Source organism: Eutrigla gurnardus (assembly GCF_963514095.1).
Source record: "Eutrigla gurnardus genome assembly, chromosome: 22".
In the NCBI taxonomy this organism is placed as follows: domain Eukaryota; kingdom Metazoa; phylum Chordata; class Actinopteri; order Perciformes; family Triglidae; genus Eutrigla; species Eutrigla gurnardus.
This window is the reverse complement of record NC_139933.1, coordinates 7,090,073-7,113,759: the sequence shown is the minus strand read 5'-3', so window position 1 is coordinate 7,113,759 and position 23,687 is coordinate 7,090,073. Positions and strand designations below refer to the sequence as shown.

The following is a 23,687-nucleotide window of genomic DNA, read 5'->3' as shown; positions in this document are numbered from 1 at the left end:
CTACAACAGATTCAACAATCCCTGTCTATCGTGTGCATGTAAATGTGTTTATTTGACGGCGCTGCAGAGCGGCACCATGCCGGTCTCAAGCATCCAGAAGTCAACCTACAAACATCAGAGAACCCACTCATGCTCCTCCACTCTTCCTGAGCGTGACTCACCACCAACCAGCCCGGATCGCCTGCCAAAGAAAACGGGAACTTTGCTTGGTCAGTGCTTTGCTGCGGGGAGAGTGAGCTCAAAGTGGAAGGTGGTGTCACCCTCTATGATATGATTTTTCTCTTGTTGGGGGGAAGAGACGATGGGTGAAAGGATGTGATTGAGATTCAGGTATGGTGTTTATCAAAATCCTGCAGTGGGAGGCAGCTCTGTGAGCCTGTATCTAAAACCAGGATTCAGAGGAACCAGGGGTCGGTTTGTTCCGTAGTCCCTCAAAGCCGGCGGTCACAGTGGGATCAAAGCTCTCAGTGGTGGGAGGCCAGAGATTGGTGTGTGGGGTCCCAGCAAACGTGACACGAACCGTATGTTAGCCCACGTTCACATCCAGCTCATGCAGCTCTCTCCGTGAACTGTGTGCAACTTTAATGCTCAAAGGAGCAGAAGTCCCTGACCCGGTGTTCTTCATGGGTGACTGTCTGACCCCCCCAGCAGCTTCCCAGGAACACAGCCACGCTTTCCAAAATAAATCGACCCGAGGACTATCCTGGTAGAGTCCAGCCCGGCCCATCTGTCTGTCCTCAAATGCCATATTGATTAATAAAGGCATCTTGGACATGATGGAAAAATACAGAGGAGCACAATAGAGGAGTAAAGATAAATAAATCAATGGGCCATCCTTCAGCTGAATAGTGCAATTACAGACTGTGGTATGAATTGTAACTCAAGTGGACATCCATTTTTCTTTGTCGGATTTTTTTTTATCAGTAGACTTTTTTTATTTATGATTTTTTTATTTGTTTTGTATTCAGAAAGCAGGTTTCCCATCATGAAACACTGTGTAAAATGTATTAATTTGGCAACTTCAGCCCGACGCCATTTTGACCTTTTGATACTTTGATCTTCTCAACTCTATTTCAGCACTTGGAGTTCACGCAGAGAGTTGGTCTAGCATAATAATCCTGATTGTATTGCTAGATTTCAGTCAATCGGAATGATTAGTCTTCGCTAAACAATCATCTAATGGTCCTTTTAATGCATCAACCTTGTGGCGATATTGAACGGCCTCAAAACACGTCCGAAGTATTATCTGCGAACAAAAACTTTAGATGGAAATTGATGATTAAAAAAAAGACATATTGGGCTTTTAAGAGACAGCTGCGTTCAGTTTAGACGTTTCCATGACGACTTTTGTCATAACGACAAATCATAAGTCTCATCATTAGAAATTAAATAATACAATGTGATCACTTCAACATTCAACATTAATGGGGAAATAATTCATATTTCTATATGTGAAAATGTTGATTATGTTGCTAAATCAGGGTCAGCTGTTGTCAATCCCAATTATTAGTCATTGCTGATTAGGTGGAAACAATTGAACAGGCCTTTTGTATCAACGCTGTAGCAATCCTCACACTATGGATGAGAATAGCCACGAGGTCACCGGTTGCACTCCGTGTTTATTTTGGTAAAAGAAACACACGACAAGCGACGTCCTCGTGGGATCTGCAGGTTTGTCTACCGCCAGAACGCCATGCGTTACATAACCGGTCGTTTGGAGAGTGTTTGAGCATCAAACACCTCATTTCCTGCTTTCTGGTGACTTTTCTTATGCACCACATTTATGGCGGAACTGTCTTTATTTATGTAAAGAAAAACTTCTACATATAATGGAATATGAGGCTCTCAGGCTTTCTGTATTGCTTTCAAATAGTTATTTACCTGTAGATCAACTTATCATGTAATGTCATCATAGATAGATAGATAGATAGATAGATAGATAGATAGATAGATAGATAGATAGATAGATAGATAGATAGATAGATAGATAGATAGATAGATAGATAGATAGATAAACCATCACCATCGTTTTTTTTTAATTATTACGTTTTTATGATTGACATGCAACTTTGATCCAAGCTAATATCCCTTACATGGATTATATTTACATCTTGGGAAAAGAATAAGTGGACAATGAAGCCTGGTTGTCACTCAGAGGAGGAAGCTTCCTACACGGTACTGTATCGAGATAAATAAATGCATCAGATCTAAATAAGGGAAAAAAAACAACGTAATGTCATCTTGGCAGAAAGTGTCACATTACTCATCAACTGATAAGATAACAATCAGATTGCATAATGAGCCGCAGTGCCCGACGACAGCAGCAGAAGGATGATTAATATTATATAATCTCCAGACGTTTGCGCGGTATGAAAGTAGCTCATCATGTGTCGCTCTGATCACGGCCGAGTCGTTTTATCAACCTAGTGATTCACGGCCGAGGCGACGCTGAAGGACGAGTTCAACGTGCCGGTCTGCAGGAGGCTGCCGGAGACACGTCCTCGTCCTCTGGACTGGTTTATCCAGGACATTAGGGCGGGCAGCAGGGCTGGAGTGACCGTGGTGAACCACTGGACTGTTTGGAGGAAAGCTACCACATAAAACCTCGGTGAATTCAGAGTGAGCCGAAAAAGACGAGACGTTAATTTCATCTTTTATTTTCTTAACTTTCAAGTATTACTTTGGCAGTGTTTGAAAAACTTAAATCATAGAAGATGTTAAGCAAAGAGCACGTATACTGCCAAGAGAAAAAATGAATAATAGAGATGAACAAATGGCACTGGATGCTGTGCTGTTGGTTGACGTTCCTTCGAGGAACAAACCCCAGTGGATGCGGAGAACGAGTTAACGTTAATTAACGAGTAACCTTACACCTCCTGAAAAAGCTTCTTCTCACCTTTCTGCGCTCATGTTCAACGAGGTGTACTCCAGGTGGGATCGGTTTCACCTCTGACCACGCCCATCGGGGACGCTGAGGTCAGAGGTCAAGCTCGCTAGAAGCATGCTTTTTTTTTTTTGCCATACAAGAACATATTTCTGGTATGTTAAAGTGGTGCGACGGCTGTTTTCCTTTACCTGCCAACCGTTGCTATGCAAAATAAAAATAGGAAAACCACCACCAGTGTGACAACTTCCCGGACTTGTTGAAACCTCCCTCGGGGTATTATAAACCTCTGTGCAGTGTTTTGGCATCTGATAAACAGACACATTTGTGATGCCTGGCTTCAGTAAATATTTTTGTTGATAATCTCGCTCTGTTTGCATAATCTGAGGGCTGTGAGGGATGGAAACCCGAATGTTCCCATGGAGCTTGTTTTTGACTGTAGTCGTTTCCATTTTTGGCAAATTGGTGCCATTAAACATGTCAAATGAGTTATTAACAGCTCCCGTTTGCAACGCACCCATGGATGTACACACAAGTACTTTGGAGTACTTTGATATGGCAAAACTCTGAGACGAGGACGACTTTACTCTACGACTTCTAAGTGGATTTATGGATGTTTGCTCACATTGTACATAAATCAATTATATTATATAATAACGATGTTATGGCAAAGTGTGAGTCGCACCAAATCTAAAGATATTTACACATAAAAGTGTGTCTGTTTCACTGAGAAAAGACTCCGATGAGTGTTATATTTCATGCAAATTGCCTCAATCAGGCACTAATGGTTTTAAAGTACCGGATTCGTCTCCATCAGCCGAGTGTGTCACTGCGACTGCTGCAGCTGCTGAATTGTGGTTATATTGCACATGGGGACACACTGAACATGCAGCATAAATAGAAGAGTCATTTTAAAAACTTAACTTAACTGAACAGCTCCTCTTGCTGCTGAATTAAAACCCTCATGGACAGATTTAATGTAATATCCAGGATCGGGCTGCTTTATTCACAATATTCCCCAGGATGAGTATATCGTGCAGACAGTATAGGATCCTAAACCTCGTCAATGGGTTTCCTTTTGTGCGTGCGACTTCCACACAGAAGACTAAAACCGGTGGATTTAAAGGATTTCTCTCTCATCTTGTCAATAAAAGCAGATTATTGCTTTGTCTAGCAGGCTTCCTGTGGAGCCGCATGCAGCTGTTTCCTCATCATCGGGGGATCACTACCAACGTTACGCCAATTCCAAAAGGGATAGACCTGCCATTCAGTAACAACATCATCGCTCCCAGACCTGAATGCATCCTCCTCTGCAGGGATCCAAAAATTGGAAACAAATGCCTCGCCTGACATTTAAGAGACCTTTCCTAATAGAAGCTCCTGACTTGCATCCACACGGCAACCATCCTGCGATTTCATCTATTCATGGATCTGGAAAAATGAAATCCAAAAAGGTTGTCATGCTGGAATTAGATATCAAACATGGGCCGAAGATCCTCAAAAGACAAAGACAAAAACATAGAATGGAGTTTGTCAATGCAGCCAAAAACTGACTAAGAGACATCAAACCCTGATAAAAGGATGCTTTTCTGGCGAGGGTTAATTCAGGTCTCTAATTGTCTAATTATAAAGAGATGGTTGCTGGGATGAACTGGATCAAAGAAAGACACAGCTTGAACACTGTGTTTTTTTTTTCTAATCATGGGTGGCACGAGATGAAAGCTCATTAGAACTTTTCATTCCAGCACGGAGGCACAGAAGCTGCCCGGAGCTTCTGCAAAGCGTCGCAGCGCTGTTGCACTGAACACCGGAGGGACGGGGAACACGGAAGCTAACAGACGCCTTCGCAGACGTCAGCAGGAGACACCGACATCCACGAGGGACGAAGCAGGGACGGAAAGTAAATGTCTAAAGCGTATACATTATGAGAGGCAACATCTGGGCTGCTTTTTTCTCTTTCTAAACACTTTATTTTAGTCTTCTCCATGAACGCTATCCTAAACTTAAAGGATGTATAAATTATCTACCCTTCAGCTGCATGTTAAGTTAATTTAAGCCACTTTAATAATCCAAGATAATGACATTTATATTATTATATAAACACGTTACTAGCCTTATCATATTCCGTGACACGCTGTCAGAGAGAATACATGTTGATGACTTTATAATTATTAATACTGTTACAGTGAACACCGTGGTGCTGAAAACAGTGGGTTAAAAATAACCCGGTGAACTTTCCGCAACAGCTGCCGTGCAAATTACAGAATGTGGCACGTTGATTTATGACTTAATGTAAATAATATCGTCTCTGAATGAACTTTTTTTCTTTTGTGTGGAAAAATAATATCAGCCATCTTCAGGGAAGGAGACCCTTGAGGAAAACGTTGTGGGCTATTAAGAGTAAACTCTTGAGAATGGAAGAGCCTGCAGGGCTTCGACAGCCACTCACACGTTCTGATTCACTCCTTAACCCCACGTCTACTGATCTCTAATGAGTGCTGCTCAGTGAACTGGACTAACAGGCTCTTGCTGGTCTCTGTTGGTAATCCAGAAGTGAGGAAAAAAAGCCTGGACAGACGGAGGTTTGTGTTTCCTAAAAAAAAACACATTTTACACGGCAGCAGCAATGGGGGGAAAGTAAGGAAAGTGAAGTAAGGCCGTGAAAGCGGTGAGTCACAGCGCTCTGCCGAGGAGGCTCGTGTTGTCGGTACAATGGGGGGTTAATTGTACGGTTTCAGAGACACTCATCGCACCTTTAAACTGTTTATACAACATTGTGACGAGCTGCCTCATGTGTTGGGATGAATAATCCATGTCACTGACCTCATTATTGTACAAATAAGGGCATGTGCACCAAGTATCTTTGCAGGCTCTTGTTCAAACATTTTCTTTTTCTTCCTCCCACTGAGAAAATATCTAACCCGGCAGCATGAACCGGGGCAAAAAGGTCTGTACGTTTGACTTCTGTTATGTTTGTATTTATTTCTGTTGGATTTATTTATTGATGGGCTGTGTTCACCTCCGCTGCCTGCAAACCAAATTGCCCTCCGGGGATAATAAAGATACCTTGAACCTTCAGTCAGTTACGCAAAAAAATATTGAAATATTCATATTCAAACATTTAGAGTTTTCCAATTGGTTTGGTCTTCAAAACAGTGCTTTTGTTTGGGTTTTTTAAGGAAGAAAGAATGTCGCAAATTATACTCAGGGGCTCAACGATTTTAAATCAAAATAAATAAATAAAAATACTGGCTGCTTTAATGATATCACACTGGACCGGAGTTGCTGTGAGCCATTAAAGGCAACTTTAGAAAACTGTGTGAAGAATAACAGCATTCTGTTTCTCTGTCTTGTGCTGAATGGAAAGTGATATTTTCTTTACTGTTGGGAGTTAAGGTCAGTCTGCGGTGACAAATATGACACATTTCCTATATGTTCCACCACTAAACAGGACCAAAGAAGCTGTAAGACAGGAGCTTCATGTTTGGCTTCTCACCATTAGACAGATTGCACAGACATTCAAATAATAATGGAGGTTAAAGCACTTGGAATGGGATCCTCCTTTAAAGCGTTGGCAGCTTCATACTCTGTTTGTGTTTCCCGTTGTATAGGTTGCACTGTAACTACCCGCAGCCTGAAACCCGACCCTCTGTTTGCTTGACACCGGTCACCGTATATAGTGAGCGATCTGATCTATGAGCGCTGACGACATCCTCTCTGAGCTGTGACAACAATGCCGCCGGCGGGGAGACAATTTATGGGTCAAGCCTGCGGGAACTTCCCTCTCTTTCATGCTCGACTTGAAAGTCTATTTGGGTTTTTTTTAATATATATATATATATATATCTTTCATGCGACAGGATTGATCCAAAAATCTACCCTCATTAAACCCCGAAACAGCGTGTTCTGCTGCGAGACTTAAACGTACACTTTGCACCATTATTCAGCCACTAAAATACCCACAATCAAAAACATGCGGTGTCGAACCCCCCAAATCCCTTAGTGGCTAAGCCATGATTTAAGCCACCCTGGAAGCAGCCCAACCAGTCTCACAGTGAGGCGTAAAGAGCTTAGGGTGGGAGGGGATGGATGTGTCTCCCATCAGCCTCGAGCTGTCTGTCTCAGCTGAAATATGAGGTTGCACCTCACTTCCCTCAACGTCTTGAAAACAAGAGGAAGAAGTAGAAAAATAAGTAGAACTGACTGGAAAATAGATGTTTTTCTCTCAAAAAAAAAAAGAAAACCCCTCTGCGATGCATATCGATGTGCGGAAAGGAGTTTGATTGAACGAGCGATGATGACTCACCTCTCTGGCAGCTCTTCAGAGAGGAGGGGTTCCCACTGAGAGAGAAAACTCGGCCCCGCGCACAACAATGGGAATGGAAATTCCCATCATGTGTGAAAATGTAAATAATGTGCTGCATCTGGGAAGCTGGACACACTGGAATTGTCAGCAGCTGCATGTGTGAGCTCAGCGGCAGGTGGAGAAATTAAAGTGTGAGATTGGATTCAGGCTGACAACGTGGCTGTAATTCAGCACAGAACCAGGCCTGAACTCAAAGTGAACTTTCAAAGTTAGGACTCGTCATGTGACCAGCTCGCAGCATCCATTAACCTCCGCATGCGAGTTTTCTCTAAGTGGCCGCGTTAATTAATTAAACTGTACTCGCTGAAGGAAAGGCTGTTTGATGTAAAGCGCCAGCTGCAGGAACGGAGTTACCTCCTTTATGTCTGCCTTTCCTGTGAGATGAAAAGGGAAGATTGTGATGAGGGGCTCTTATACAGCGGCGGGGGCTGGGTCATTGCGTAGTGTCTGATTGGTTGTGAAATCTGGGGGAGACACATTTGTGACAGCTGAGGATTTCTTATCATAACACTGCTCATGAATTGGATTTTTTGGAAAGGGAAGGATGTTATCGCAAATCTCCTCTCCACAGTTTTCCTCTCTGAATAAGATGCTGCTCGACAAAACTAATTATACTCACCATTGTTTGTGCCAAATGAGATCGTGCTAAAACGTGGCTGCCAAGAGAAGGTCCAAATTAGAAAAGGCACATCCCCCCCCCTTACTCCCCTTACATATTTATTAGAATTAACAAACCTGTATGAATTCAGCTTTGAGATAATTAACAAAAACAAGTTGAGCAGATTGGTTTGAACCAATTATCAGCAGGGAAAAGGTATGTTACCTGTTGCATGAACACACTGACCAGCAGCACAGTTAACAAGCTCTCCCTTTGGACATTTACAGCTCAGAAAATGTTCCCGTCCCTAATAAATTGGAAGAAAATGCAAATGAGCACCAGAGTCCATCTGAAAAAGTAAAAACAAGAACGAAAATCTACCCTATAGCAGCCTTATGAGGCTGTACTCTTGATTTAGTGTATTATTCTAACAATTAGCACAATAAGTCCTTTAAATTACCAGCAAAATATATTTTTATGTAACTTAATCAATTTTCTGACAGTATAATTAATTCATCTTGTCATGATTTTCTTGATGGTAGTGAAACCAGTCTGCCTTATTCCTTCTTGCATTTGGTTCGAGAGGTTTATCACTCAATTATACACAGAAATGACTTAATACGATGTTCTATATTTGGACCAGGGACAACAAAAGCAACAAAATAACTTAAGCCTCACATGGCATTGTTTCCTTCTGCAGGGCCCTGACAAAAACAGGCCTGGCAGCTGCTGTCACCCCGAAATAGCGGCAGACTTGGAGGCGGGCGGAGAGCCGAGTGACGCTCCCCACGTTGTTCGCTCTGCGGCGCTGGACGCGGTGAAAGTAACACGCGATCCCCGCTGGCACCGGAGTCCACAGGTGGCAAACGGCCTCCTGTCTCCGTCGCAAGGCCACGAGCGTGTCGCTGGAATATCGCTTACATACGACCACGGTGACGTCCTAATCTCAGAGCCAACAATCAGCTGGGAATGTCAACAAGAGGACACGCGGAGGAAAATGCTGCTTTCGTGTTGAGGTTAACACTGTGGGGAACGTGTGATAATAAAGCAGCCTGAAGCTGAACTCACAATCAGGTAAAGGACAAGCGGCTCCATCACTGGACGTTCAGAGAAGAGGAGAATGTTTACCGCCCCTCCCCCCGACTCTCATCAGTCAAAAAGCTTTTCCATGTAGTGGCACAATTGCTCGTCGAGCCCCTCAGAGGAGGAGGAGAGTTAGTCCGCCTGATGAAAGTGCCCTTCTGGCCCACCTATAATTTTGTTCAGATCCCCCCACCTCCCCCCCGATTCCGCTCCCAGGCGACATCAAATCTAGAGAGCGGTCAAGACGGAAGATGACTCCTTCACCTGCTCATCCGATAGGACTTCCTCCAGGCGGTGACCCCGGTAATCCGAGACGACCCGCAGCACTCTTTGTTTGGCGTCTGGTCGCGATGACCTACATGACGCCGCAGTCACCTTTTGAACGCTGTTGAATCTGCCTCCACCTCGCCGCATCCCACTGCTTCTCTGATCGTTCTCCAAGAAGTGGCTTCTTTTTTTTTTCTCCTGCATGTTTATGTCTTGAAGCAACAAATTATACAAATGGGGATAAAGGACACATAACTGAGTCATAACTCAGTCAAACCAATGCACAAATGTCGTACAAATAATTACTTATTCAGCCGACCTCGCGCTGTAAGTGATAGCAATGTCTCTGATGTCCTTTAGGAGACGGCAACACCCATAAATCTGCCGAGAATATTATTTTAAAAAGCACTCTTTAGCAGAACATAATCATCGTGTTTCCACTTTCATTTCACATGGTGACAATGCAAACAGGAGGTGCTACTGGTGCTAATGTAGCATAGCTTTCCATGGAAACTGAGGTTCAGGTGTCGCCGACAGCTGACTTCATGTTTACCACACCCAATGCAAGCCTTAGTGGAGCCTTTGGAAGAGGACTTATGTAGAGGACCACTCACATGCCAAATGATAGGATTTCTGTGTAGCGTCCCCTTCCTGAGACTATCAGGATCCTCTGAATAAAGAGTTAACCAACAATACTAAACAATCGGAGACAACTCAGTCTGACTTCAACGTCGCCCACTGTGACTGTGATTGGGGTTGGGGGGGGGGGGGGGGGGTGGGGGGGGGGGAAGAGTGCAAACTGAACAGCGCCAGAGGGCAGATCTGTGCTTCCATTAATAGAAAACCTTTCTCTGGCCAGAATAATAGCGTTGCCACATCCAAGCCCCCACCCCCGGTGGATCGCTAGGACCGAGCACACGTGGGCTAAATGTCACTCGGCAGGACCCCGTCATTTAAGAGAAATCACATTTTCTCCCAGAATGCCCTCACCTCGGACTCGCCCCCCATCACACGCCGCCCCATCTTATCATTTCTCGCCGATTGCGTTCTCGAGGGGGAGGCGGCGACTGAACGGGGGAAATAGGTTTGCGTGACATTACGGGAGACCCGCTGGGTTTGTTGGCACAGGTACAACCGGCAGCCACCTGCTCGGCCCTCCGAGCGAGTTTTGTTTGGACAAACGGCGACGTGATGACATTCTTCCTGAATACGGGAGGGCGATCTTGTGATGATGCTAAATTGACTGCGGGGGGAGGGAAATGCAATAATGCAGAAAGTGACAGATGGGAGCCTTGCGTGTCCCCGTTCTGGGGGGAAACCTCGTGCTGAAATACAGCCTGATGTGAAATAAACACGAGGGCTTCTCCGTTGTTTTGTGCGAGTGCACGAGGAGCGGAGCGCCGATCTCCCGCAGATAAACCTTTACAGACTTAAAGGTCATCGGACTGTGTCCTCCCTGCTAATCAAATAGCCCTGAAGGCAGCGTTTGATCTTTTACAATCTGCTGGGATGCGAAGCCAGCCGGGCAAATGAACATCAGGCCTCTGGGCGCTTCCACAGGGCGGCCTGCACCTGTTCATCACTCAGCGTCCCCAGTCAGAGGTAAACAGCTCGAGGACTGGTTGAAACACGCCGGGATGCAAACGTTGAGGTTAAAACCTCAAATATCAAACGCCAGATAGAAGTTAATGTCACCTAATATGATAAAAACATAAACCTGAGGCCTGTGTCGTATACTTTAAACATTAATCAGCTTTTTAATTGAACATTCAACAGAAACGTATGAATTATGAGTTTGGTCCTTTCTGTCAACTAGTGATTATATGCACCATTTATAAAAACATCCTCAAACTAAACTAATTCCCCTTTTCTTTCCTCCCCTGTGTAACTACTATTCTGAAGTGGGAAAAGTAATTGAGTCTGCAGAGACATCACCCAGAGTCAGCTTGACTGATCCATATCCAACATCACAATTGCAAAATACTGCAGGCATCCTGGAGCGGAGCTTTCTTTCCTCCTTTTTTTGTGCATAATCCATGTCTCAATAGTCTTGGGAGGCTTAAGATTTATTCTCTCCTCCCCACATCTACTCTTAACAATGTAACGCAGGTTTAAATGGGAAGATTAATTAGACGACACACATTTCGCTTCCATTCACGTGCGCCGAGTGAATCGTGGAGAAGAACTTAGATTTCTGGAGTTTTCTACTCCCTGGGTAGAGCGAGGTTAAGTGGAAAAAAAGAGGAAAAAACCCCATTCAGCCTCGTTACAACTAATGGAGGCTGCAATTACGAAAACAGGTACTCGGTGACATCCTGGAGTAAAAAGCTGTTTTAGAATATTTCAAGAGCAAACGGGCTGCTTCCAAACGCTACGTTTTTAAAAAGAGAACAACAACGTGGGTGAAGATGTGAGAATAGCAGCTCAACAAACAGACACGGACAGATAAAATAAGACATGCACGCACGCACACACACACACAAACACACGCACACACACACACACACACAAACACTCTGCCTTTCATTTAAGCCAACCCATGCTCTTATTCCCCCAGTAAAATTCCCTCTCAGATGGCCTGGAAATAGGCTTTAATGTGCCCCCTAAACAGCCTGACATAGAAAACACACATCTGCCGTATTTAGGTAAGCTGTAGTTGCCATGGTTACAGACGAGCGCTTGCTAAACAGTTGTCTGTCAAGCTCTCATTGAGACAGGGCACTTGAGCCACACACACAAACACACACACACACACACACACAGACACACACACACACACACACACACACACACGGTCGAGCTGATGTCACGCCTCTGTTAGCAATATGTTGCTGTCACCATTAACCGTCGGCAGCGTTTGTGCTCAGGACGACAATCTAATCGACGATGCCGCGGGGACGACCCGAGTTCAGCCTGAGTCATCATTTCATGTGGCATTTTGGAGGAAGATGAAGAATATGTGCTGTTTTTAGCCTAAACCGACAGCAAAAAAAAAAAAAAAAAAGTTTCATGCGGTTCCTGGTATTAATCACCTCCTTGCAGAAGCTCCCGGCGACATCGCATCATCTCAAAACAACAACAAATGTTCCACTGGGGTTTAAATGACAACGTACACAGAAAGCAGGAACACTGTCATACACACACGATGCAGTTTATGAGTCAAACACTTGACATCTCTTTTCAAAATGATTAATTTTGCTTCCAACGTCTCGAGCTGGATTTGATGCTTTTCATCCTTCCACAACAACATCAGTAGCCCCCCTCCCCCAACCCCACCCAACTCCCCCCAAACGTGAACTAAGTGGTTCGTTAATATTCCACATGAAACCATTATGTTTGAGTGTGGCTGCCCACCCGGCATCCATGATTAACAACCTCCACGTCCCGAGCCAACTGGAGATGCTGCGCCACATTTAGTGGGGGAAAGTGGGATCAGCCCCCCGAAGCACTGCGGCAAGTCTTGGCATGGAGATCCGGCTCATGCCATTTCATTTCATCTCCTCCGTCCTTCTCTCGCTTCGCCAAGCACTTAGATCCGAATCATCAAACACTATTTTAAGATAAAATGTTTTTTTATTATTATAAGAATACAGCAGAATCTCCATCGTACTGAAACTGTCCTCGACCAGCCATGCGGGTGCAACAGGTTACAGCAAAGTAAGGCTCCGATAAGGATCTCATAACATGTGGTCCAACAGGCATGTGTTCCCTACATGACACTGTCAACAGACACACCAGGCGCCATGGCAACCACTTCAGCTGACCAAATGCAATTGGTAAACTGTACGTGTCCCTCCTGCTGTCCTGCTGGATCCGCTTCCCTCTGCTGTCTGAGGGCGTTATGGGGAGTATGACCTTAAAACACTCCTTAAATCTCTTTGCTTTCCGTCCCCTGGCTTTGTTTTAATGTGTCTGCCTCCCTGTCTGAGAGATAAGCCGACAAGATATTCACTTCAAACTGGTATATTTATGTGTCTATCGAGCAGAAATAAATTCAAGGAACATCCGGCTCCTCCTCGGCAAGGTTTCTGGCCTTTCCTATAATAACCAATATTTTTCACAAGGCCATTTCACAGACTAATATACTGTGAGGGAGTTCAACTAGCTGTCATAAGGACGTTGGGGGGGGGGGGCTGTCACGCTTCATCACACCGACATCTTAACCGACGGCCTGCTACACGTAGGCTAAAGATGCCATTCAAAGAGTAGAAGAATGAGCAGAAACTCACCAGGACTCTTCCTGTCAGCGTCTGTGCTGATATCATGACTCCAGCCCAGTCTTTGACCGAGGTCATCCAGCCCACCTCGCTGGCCGCCGGGTCGTCCTTGTTGCGCTTTATGCCATCGCCTATGGCGAGCCGATGGACCTCCTGTAAGGAAAAGAGGGTGCAGAAGGTGACGATGAGAAATCAATGAAAGCTGCTGGAAACATGAACCAGAACAGTGAAGTTTCGGACTGTGAACTAAGACTGCTAGCTAAAAGGAGCTATTGAGTTGGGTGATAACTCTCTGTGAGTTCACTGTCAGTTAACGTTAGTCATTTGTTGATATAAAAATATTAAGGAGTGTTTCAAGATCGTCCTGCATTTGGTTTAAATAGCACAATTTTCACACAGTGATGGCACCCAAAAGGACCTTTAAAAAATAATTTACTCAAAGACAGATTCTGATGGATGATCATGATTTTCATTTACAAAAATACTGATTCAATCTCCAAATGCATCATTAAGTTGATATTTTCTGGGGGAAAAAGATGAATGAAACCAAAACAAGGAGCTGAAAGACACCAAAACTCTGACAGGAAGCGGATAGGACCCGAGCACTGGGTGATAATCTTCTGTGGGTGAAATCGTCACTTCATTCCATGGAATAAGAAAATATTGATCAGATCAGTTGACATGAAGGAGCAGAACCACCTACTGAAATCCAAACATTGTGAACAGGAAGTACCACCTACGTTCTCTTTTTGGTTTGATTGACAGCTCTGCAGAAACGCAACTGTTCAAAAACCCCTCCTCAAAAAAACATTAATGCGCCGTTCTTATTATAGTGACCGGGCTGAAGGTTTCCAAAATAAACCCACGCACACGCGAGCACACATGCTACCGTCAACATACAGAGTGAGTGAGCGCCGTAAAGAGACTCCAGGAGTGTATCCATGGCAGCCGCTGAGCTCCCGGTGTTTCTGCTCCACTGAGTGGGCTGCCTGTTTGCCTGTCTCTCCACCTGTCTGTCTGTGTGATGGGACTGGCGTGATTCACAGAGCAGGAAATCGAGACAGGATGCAGAGGTTAGCCTTGCTCCCGGATGAAACACCCCACAGCCTCGAGGCTAACATGACTCAAGACTCTTTACCCCGTGACATCCCATAAACGGCGTCACGCGCCACGCTCCCGTGCGGGTCCACCGGCCCGGTGGGATTAGTTGATGCACGGAGTTAAAAGTTGACATGGTTTCCACTGTGCCGTGTCGCAGCAGCACGTTTGTGTCGTGGTGTTAATGGCCAGGATCTCACATGCCACATTCTCCAGATGCAGAAGGGGCTCCGTAACCTGGGATAGGGCAGCCGGCTTCGAAGAACTCCCGGCATGCAACCACGCAACATGTGCTGTGTCCACTTCACCATAAATCGCTGAAAAGCTGGAGGGAGTGCAGCGCCACTGACATAAGGGAAGCAGTCTGGTTCAGGTTCAAGGAAAGAAAAATAACTGGTAATATTATGAATTTTTGGCCCAGTGGTTCCTAACCTGATGCACTAGAGAATTTGTCATTGGAAACTGCTTGGAAAAAGGCACTTTCAACAAATACTGGTGACTGGCTGAACCACCTGTCAATCAAAGTCTTACTGAAGCCATACAGTGCAAAACAAATTGGTCCCCGCTGATGATGTCGATCTGTACCAACGGCCCACAAATATACTTTATATGGCTTCACTTTAAAAAAAAAAGGGGGTAACCAATTTCCTAAAACAGCTGGGCATTGTAGTTCTTTGCAAGTGTTACTCAAGCAGGAGTACGAGGTGTATTTGCTATCCTTAGCTGCAGATTTGGTGCACTAGAGTATTAATGGCAGCAGCAGGGGAGTTTATAAGTGATCAACTTAAAATTAACTACAGTGCTCATTGTCATTATAATAGAGAATTAGTGTGGTGACCACACTGTACAACTAAATTACACTAACTATCATAGCGATATATTCATCTAAGATATGAACAATCATGATGACCTCAATGTATGTTAGAAATTAGTTGGAAATATAGGAAACAATATGACCAAATGACCAAAAATGGTATTTTACAGTTTAATATACTTAAAAAAAAACACAGTGATGCCCATCCATATGCCACCCCCCCCCCAACCATCTCCATTATTATTCCGAAATAGCTGGCTGCACTGAGAAATTTAATCATGTTCGGGGCCATTAGTCAGAGATGAGCAGGACCACCAGCAGACCATGTTACACTTCCTACAGCCTGTCCAGAGCCCTGCACCACTAACCTGATAACACTATAATAACATGTCCAGCTCACTTAGTCGCTAATGCAGCCAACGAGATACAGGAACAGAATAATCCTGTGAAACCGCAATTTTGAAATGCGACGCAGCAGATATGAGCTCCCCCCCCCCCCCATCAGCGTTTCCATCATTTATTTGTGAATTGCTCTCGGTGTAGCTTTAATTTGAGTGGAGCATCGTCTGCCGGAATAAAAGGCACCTTTTGCAGTTATTTTACTCTGTGAACCAAACTGAGACTTTCCAAGGCTACATCATCTCTTTTTGGGGAGAAAAAAAAAAAATCTCATTAGACAGGTCATGAAACGGAGCCTCTGGGGGAATTTAAGTTAAATCTCACTTTTGAATCCCCTTAAGGAGATCAGGGTGAGTGGATCAGACTGTGGGGTCAGACACTAAAAAGGGGAAAGAACATGTTGTGTGCCTTGTCAGTCAGCAGCCTATTGACTGAGTGTTAAACTGTTAAGGAGCATGAAGCTATTGGCATCCAACAAGCACTTCAGCTAAAGCAATATAAGCCCTTGACAGTCCCTTCAATATACGGACACCATGCTATTACCGCTCTCACAGAGGAGTTACAACAGGACTCATTTTTAAAGAAAACTAGAAAATGCAATACTCATATTATGCTTTGGGAATATTATTTTATAAAACATTACATAAAAGTGTCGAGCTCATTGTTAAAATCACAAAATCTGTGTTTGTGTCTCGCCACTGGGATATTATAGGAATATTATGGTCTTTAATAATTAAGTAGGTGAACTAGTACTATGGATTTATTATTTATTTAGGTTGCAGTACTTGTTGATATTTGTCCTGCCGAATACTATATTGATTCCTCCGCAGCTTCCATGAAATATAGCAGGTCAAATCAATAACAGATTGAGTCTTTAATTTATGAGCATGGCATTGAAATTGGCTAAATAAACCACTTAGTGAAATTAGAAATGAATATAGGGGACACATTTTGTGTTTCTCCCCCAGAGTTATGTCAGGAAGTATGAGGAAGTAGATTTGTCTGGAGGCTGGTCGATCTCAGAGTTCGTCTAGGATGTCTTGAGTACTTCATTGGCACATTATTGTCTATATTTAAAGGGATATTCCACTGATTTTATACAGTTCAGTTTACTGGTGGTGGACATAGATTGTATAAAATTGTAGGATTCAGTGTTTTTTGGGAGCCTGGCCCATAATAAGGACTAAAAGTTTGATCAGCCTCTCCTGCTTTGATTATGAATATTCTTCTTTTTTAAATCACTAAAATTTTTGAAAGTCCCTAAAACTTATAGTACTTAGAGTACAATAATAAATAATAATGAAGAACTTCCTCAAAATGGAGAATACAGAAGTCTGTCAGTCTTGTCAAAGATGCCAGCTAGCTTCAGTCATAGTAACTATTAATTCTTTGGGAAATATAATGGCATGTAACAATTTCTGACCAATGGGGATGTGAACCTTCCTTCTATAATATTGGTCAAAAAACGACGTTGATTTACAGTGAAAAGAGCATGATTTTTGCACAGACTTTTTTCCCCCCAAAACACTTTGCAATAACATTTCAAAAGTCTTGTTTGTACTAACAAACTCTATGGACCTGATGTATTTATCCAACTGTGCACTTCCCTGTTTTAATGAATAAACTGACACAGGCTGCGTTAACGGCCTGAAGGAAGCCATTAAGTAGACATAATTGGCAACCCGTCGTCATCCCCCAGTCCTTTAATGACCAAATCTAAAAATCTACACTGAAAACACATTGGCCATGATATTTAGAAATGCCAGTTGAGGCAGAGTTCAAAGATTAATGACTTGTGATTCATGGCATGCTCGCAATTACTCTTTAAAGAGGGTCGGGGTCATCTTAAGGTCACACGTGGATTGCGGATGTGATAAAAGCTGTAGTTTTACACATCGAGAGGGTTAAACAATCCCGATGGACTTCATTTTAATAAAATGGAAATAGACGGGATGCATTTTTAATGCAGCTGCAGACACCAGAAAAGTAGATGTAGTCATTACACCCAGTGAGGCAGTACGTTTCCTCTTTGTCACATTGATCAATAGCCCGAGTCTCCAAATATAGGTTCCACTCTCCAGCCTGAATCTAGTCCTCCTGACACCAGAGGTCATTGATCAACATTGCTGGCCTATTCTCAGGATCCACCATGATCATTCCTCAAACGCCACAGCACATTCAATTAGAATGGAACGTGTGCCTTGTGACACAATTTCTGCTAAAAGTTAATACATTATTTAAAAATATATTAATATAAAATCGCATTAATAATACATCATTGTCAGAGGGGGGAAAAAAAAACTCCCTGAAATATCTGAATCTCATAACCGATCCGATGTGTATTGCAAAAGACGCTGACCGTGTGCTTCCAACCAATGAATCGCAGAATGAATGTTAATATCTAAACATGAATATGAAATATCAGAGAAACAGCAGAGAAACTACGCCTCCGGTCAGCAGCTCCACTTCTCCACGCTGCTCACGTTATGCAACGCGAGTAGCTAATGGTTGCCCAACTAATGACGCGGCCAATTAAAAGTCAAGGAACATATGTGAGCTTTCTATAACAAAAAAACTAACCAAAAATAGACTGAAGAGTTAAATTGCAGAGACTTCTGCTGAAGGATTGAAGGTTAAATAAATCATGCTGCCTTCAAGTACTTAGTTCCCATTGGAAATACGTGGTAAAGCACTCCTGGCTACAGATTAAATGAAACTGATGCAATCAGGCTCGTGTATTTTTTTATTTTTTTTTAGATTAGATTATTAGATGGTAAAAAAAAGCGAGAAATAATCTATTATAGCTGATGTAAATTGATGTTTAGCAGCATTAATATTCACTCTGCGTGACTTGTTTCCAGTGTGTGTGTGTGTGTGTGTGTGTGTGTGTCTGTGTGTGTGTGTGTGTGTGTGTGTGTGTGTGTGTGTGTGTGTGTGTGTGTGTGTGTGAGAGAGAGAGAAACATGACAGCAAAGTGCCACTCAGCTATTCCAACTTTCTGACTCCTAATTACCACTGTTTGATCGCGAGCACTCGCCTCATAATTACAATATTGCTGACGGCGCTTTTAAGCAGCATGAGAGAGACTCTCCATCCGAAAAAACCTCCGATCACCCCCACCACCACCACCAGACCCCGACCCCCCGCCCACCCCGCGCACCTGACACATCTAAAGGACACTGAGTCACTGCCAGGAGATGCACATGGCATCCTGGCTGCGTGCTGCACAGCCTGCCTTTGTAGATGGGAATCAAACATTATGAAACCGGAGATGGAGAGGAGGTGAAAACAATGACAGAATAAGAGTATTACTGATAGAAATGTACAACGTATGACAACAAATATCAGGGTACTTTACTCTCTGTACTAACAGTAGGCATAGTGGTGCTTTAAGCCAGATGCTCTTGTTCACCGAAACACAAGGCAACAGCTGAGGCTGATGGGAATGTCATTCGTTTTGCAGGTATTTAGTCATAAACTAAACTATTGGACAATTTAAAATGTGAATTTAAAAGCCAGCAAATGTTGAATTTCTGTCACGAATTTCGCTGCAATCCCTCCAATAGTTTCACTCGAAACCAGAAACGTCAACCTCACGATGGTGCTCGAAGGAAAAGTCAGAAAATTGCAAAAAAAAGCTACAATTCAACCTGAGGGGAGCGTGAATGTTTTATGTTTCATGACAATCCATCCAGTTGTTTCGTCTGGATCAAAGTGGTCGGCTGGGGCCTCAAACACATCAGCCGATCCCGTATCTTTGTCCACTGTTGGATGCGTCTCAAACCTGCAGCAGTAAAAACACATTCCTTGCTCACTGTGAGCCTCGAGGAGGACTGAGAAGCTACCGCGGCCCGTCATCCCACCATCCGTGAGTACAGTTCCTTTCTCATTCCCAGACAGATAATAGCCGTCATTCATCAGAAACCTCGCAAAAGGCTGAGTTTCATCGATTACCATCTGACTGGGAAGGCAGAGCCGCGGCGATGGAGGCTCAGTCACGGAGACGTGAGGAGCTGTCAGAACAGAACAGAAGAGAACAAGGGGCAGCGAACGCCCCACGGAGGGGAGGAAAAACAAACTGGAAAATTAGAAAAGGAGGAAACTGATTATCAACTCTACATCTAGGAACAATGTGCACTGAAAGCTCCATGTTTGGGCTGCTAATGACATGCACAGACTGGGAGGGGAGGGAGGGTGTTCCTCCAACACAACCTGCCACATCTCACAGCTGAAGACAACTGCATAAGAGAGAGAGAGAGATTTACTCTTACAACAAAATCCTTTGCTTGCTAGTTGCTTAGCAACAAAAACACTGATTCATATGGCACATACCGTATGTGCCTGACACTGCATTTCTGACACTTTGGAAGAAGGTTGATAGTTGGATGAGGAAAAAAAAGAGTGATAAGAAGACAGGAGTTATGAAATTAAGGCAGCTGAGAGCAAAAAGGCAGAGAGGGGAATATTGGGAGCGAGGAGATGACCCGTCTCTGGCTCACTCCCACAGAGGAGCACAACAGGTTGGTGGAGCTCACCGGCTTCTTTTGGCACGATCTGAGCAACAACAACACACAAAAAAACACCGACTGCTCTCTTTTATCTGCACATGAACAGTGTTCCACTCAGAAAGCAACAAGCTCATCCTGAAGATTTATAAATAAAACCTGGATGCTGGCGGATGGATTCTTTCAAAATATTTTAACTGGAGCCAAAACTCTTCGACAAATCAATCAATCCTTTAATTTCTTTTTTTAACTTGTATATCTTTGGGTTTTGAAGGCAATCTGACAATATCAGTTTGGGCTTTGTATTTTCAGACATTTCAAAGACTAATTGATGAGCTAAATACTAAATATAATCAGAAGATTAATCACTGGTGAGAGGAGTCGTTAACTGCAGCATCACCGGCGAACAGCATCAACCAAAACCTGGAAACGATACATGCACGTCCCTTAATAAAAAGGTCAGCAGCACCGTGCATGCAGCCTTTGGCATTTCTCCTCCTCCAGGAACGCACATACATTTTACACAGGTAAACATATGAACCTGCATCAGCTAGTCCATCTTAGTCCTTCAGCATTAGAGGAAGGATAGGACCAGAGGGAACTGCCAGATATTAGATTTTCACCTAACGCAGGGTTGCGGCCGGCCTCGGGGCAGATGGTGACGTAACAGTTGTGAAACAGAAAATCTAGTGGCAGTCTGTCTTCGGTGTTATGGAAATGATTTCTGGGGGGGGGGGGGGGGGGGGGGAGATTACACTGCGGCATGAGCCTCCACAGAGACACTACAGATGCACACCGCTGGTAGGAGAATGTGTGTAGGGCGTCCAACAATGTGTGACAGCTGACGCTCTCTCTGTTGTCCCGAACGGGCAGAACTATTCCTGACTTTTTGGAAACGTGTCAAACAAACGGTGCGGTGCGGTTCACTGGAGGGTTTCAAGCAGCCAATAATAATGAGCCCAGATTATATTTATGGGAACATTAATCGTGGGAAAGTATGCTATGGATGACAACCATTTATTTGGAATGCAATGACATTGTGCTTTCTCGTCATTTCTGCTTCGTCTATGCCTTAAATCTTCAAGCGTGGATGGTGGGAATTTACATATAACAGATTCATCTCTCTTTGTTTTGTCTTTTTTTTTAAAACGGTCTCCATTTCTCAGATTACTTTCCAAGAGACTAATCATTCAACGGAAAGTAGTTCCACTGCAAAATGTTCACAGGAGGTCTGTGGATTATCCAGATAACAAGAGCATAGTGTCTCGAAAGTTGCCATTAGAACCAATTTGGTTTCATCATTTTCAGGCAATCTCTCATAATCTGGGCAAAACACAATACCAAGCCCCATTCTGAAAAGCATATCTTAGTAAAGGCAAAAGGATAGATTTCTAACACAAGAGACTGTATAACTTTAAATTGCTCTGATGCTTTTGGTGCAAAGAGGCTGCTGTCACATTCAACCACGAGACCTGTAATATATTCAGACAATAGTTACACAAGGAGGAGAAGCACTTTATCATCATTCTTATTTATAACCCGCTTGTGTTGGAAGCATTTTCAAATCAACTTGAAAGGAGCAAAAAAAAAGGAAAAAAGGGTGGTCAGCCAACAAGTGTCAGCTGCACTTAGAAGGAAAAAACAGTAGAGAGAAACGGTTTTATAATGATCTATGCGTGTGCGTGTGTGCGTGTACAGGGTAGCAGAGGGTAATTATTCAGTTACGTAGCCTCTCTGTCCATTGGGCTTTTTTTTTAAACAGATTTAATTAGGAGCCCATCTCATAAATCAAACTGGACACGCTGCTGCAATAAATAAGTCGTTTAATTGGGGTGTGGTGGCTGGAGTGACCGGGCGTACCTTCTTTTTGCCGTTACAGTGGCAGCACACGGTCCACAGGTATTTGAGAGTTCTCCACAGGAGGATTATGAAGAGACCCCCAAAGAAAGTGACCATGGAGGAGGCGAGGAAAGCCCACCACATGCGCTGGCCGTTGCTGTCACAGGGCACGTCCGGGGAAAACGGGATGATGACATTCATCTTGGCTATGTGGATGGACGGATCCGGGTTGAATTTCTCCCTCTTCGACATCGTCTCCCTCTGGTCACCTGCCAGCCGCCCTCCACCTCCTCCCAAAAAAGCAATCAACTCTAATGGGAATCAGGCGCGTCGGGGAGCTCCGGCCAGCGCCCCCTGATGCCCCCGCGGCTCAGCCATGTGAAGTCGACCACATTCCCCTCCTCTGGCGTCTCATCGGGGCGACGACGTAAAAAGTTGGAGTCGACGGCGATCACACGCACAGCAGTAAAAAAAAAGAAAAAATCCAACAACTTCCCTTGAAATAAAGACGCGTCGCGCGCCTCACGATGCGCGTTCGTGCTTGGAATTGCGCGTCATCCGTTTGACCAGTGCGTAAAAAAACATAAAACAAAACAAAAAAATCTAATTCCCTTGCAAACTACCAAAAAACTCCCGATGGATGAAGCTGTATAAAAGTATCTCTATGGCGTTGAGGAGACGTGCGGTCTTCACTCACTCCTCCAGCTTGTTGAGCAGCGTTCAGCAGACTCCGCCGCGCTCGAGCCCCGCGCCGCGCGCTTGTTGAACGCGCTCGTCACGTTGAAAGCTCGCAGGTTTATCGATATCCTTTAAGGAAATATGGTTTGGAGAAGAAAAAAAAAGCCCTCTTGTATCGAGCGGCGGATTAAGTAATTGTCGGCCTCCGGCGGCCGCCTGTCACATCCGTTTGTCGGGGAGATGGCATCGCAGATTTACAGGTAGCGGGGGGGAGGAGCCATCAATGGCAGACGTCGATGCTTATCTGGATGTCTGGTTATTTATAGTGACCGCTTCATCCATTTTTGATGATTTTAACTTTGTAGTTGGAAGCATCTTACACTGAAGCTATTATTTTCACTACGGCTGACATCCAGGAGTAAACTACCTTCTATGTACTCTAAATTACAGGATTTTCATTACAGTGGGAAATAGATTTAGAAAAAAAAATACATGCAGACATGTATTTTTTTGAATATTTAGCAGAGTATCGCGTTTTTATCACGCATGTAGTATAAAATCAAATCCATCTCAAAGTTTGAACCTCACTGACAGCATCTCCAACATCAGCTTTAGAGTAAATCTGTTCCTTCTTTTGGAAAACAAATGAGAAACTACTATATATCAAATAGTATATAAATATATATATCAAAAGGTATTTAACAACTCAATACATTAAGAGTATTTTTTTCTCTCGTGGGCAGCCATGATAGTGTGAAAAGTGATGAAAGGGACAGCTTACCTCTCACCTACAGTGGTGGTTCTCGCCACCTAGTGGGCAAAAGGTGCATTTAATTTTGGTCCAACTTGTGGCGTTTTCTGTCGATGCATGTGATCCTGCTTTGTGAATTACAATGCAAAAGAAGAAGAAAAAATAAGGAAATTATTCTATCAAAATCT

General features: G+C 43.8%; 1 protein-coding gene across 13 annotated transcripts in view; it reads right to left on the bottom strand.

Annotated features, from left to right (window-relative positions):
- LOC311008355 (calcium-activated potassium channel subunit alpha-1a) overlaps positions 1 to 22,875 on the bottom strand; it is a gene marked incomplete at its 3' end in the record, with an annotated part of 70,247 nt that extends 47,372 nt beyond the window's left edge. For 3 of the 13 annotated variants that reach the window (XM_084001968.1, XM_084001972.1, XM_084001980.1), the window contains exons 1-2: positions 22,092 to 22,873; positions 13,428 to 13,568 (exon numbers count right to left, since the gene is read on the bottom strand). In XM_084001968.1, coding sequence (XP_083858094.1) covers positions 13,428 to 13,568; positions 22,092 to 22,322 — 372 coding nt within the window. In that variant the 5' untranslated portion in view covers positions 22,323 to 22,873. Of the gene's footprint in view, positions 1 to 13,427; positions 13,569 to 22,091 lie in introns of all 13 variants that reach the window. The other 10 variants (XM_084001971.1, XM_084001973.1, XM_084001975.1 and 7 more) reach the window with 6 other exon arrangements.
- Between the last annotated feature and the right edge of the window lie 812 nt (positions 22,876 to 23,687).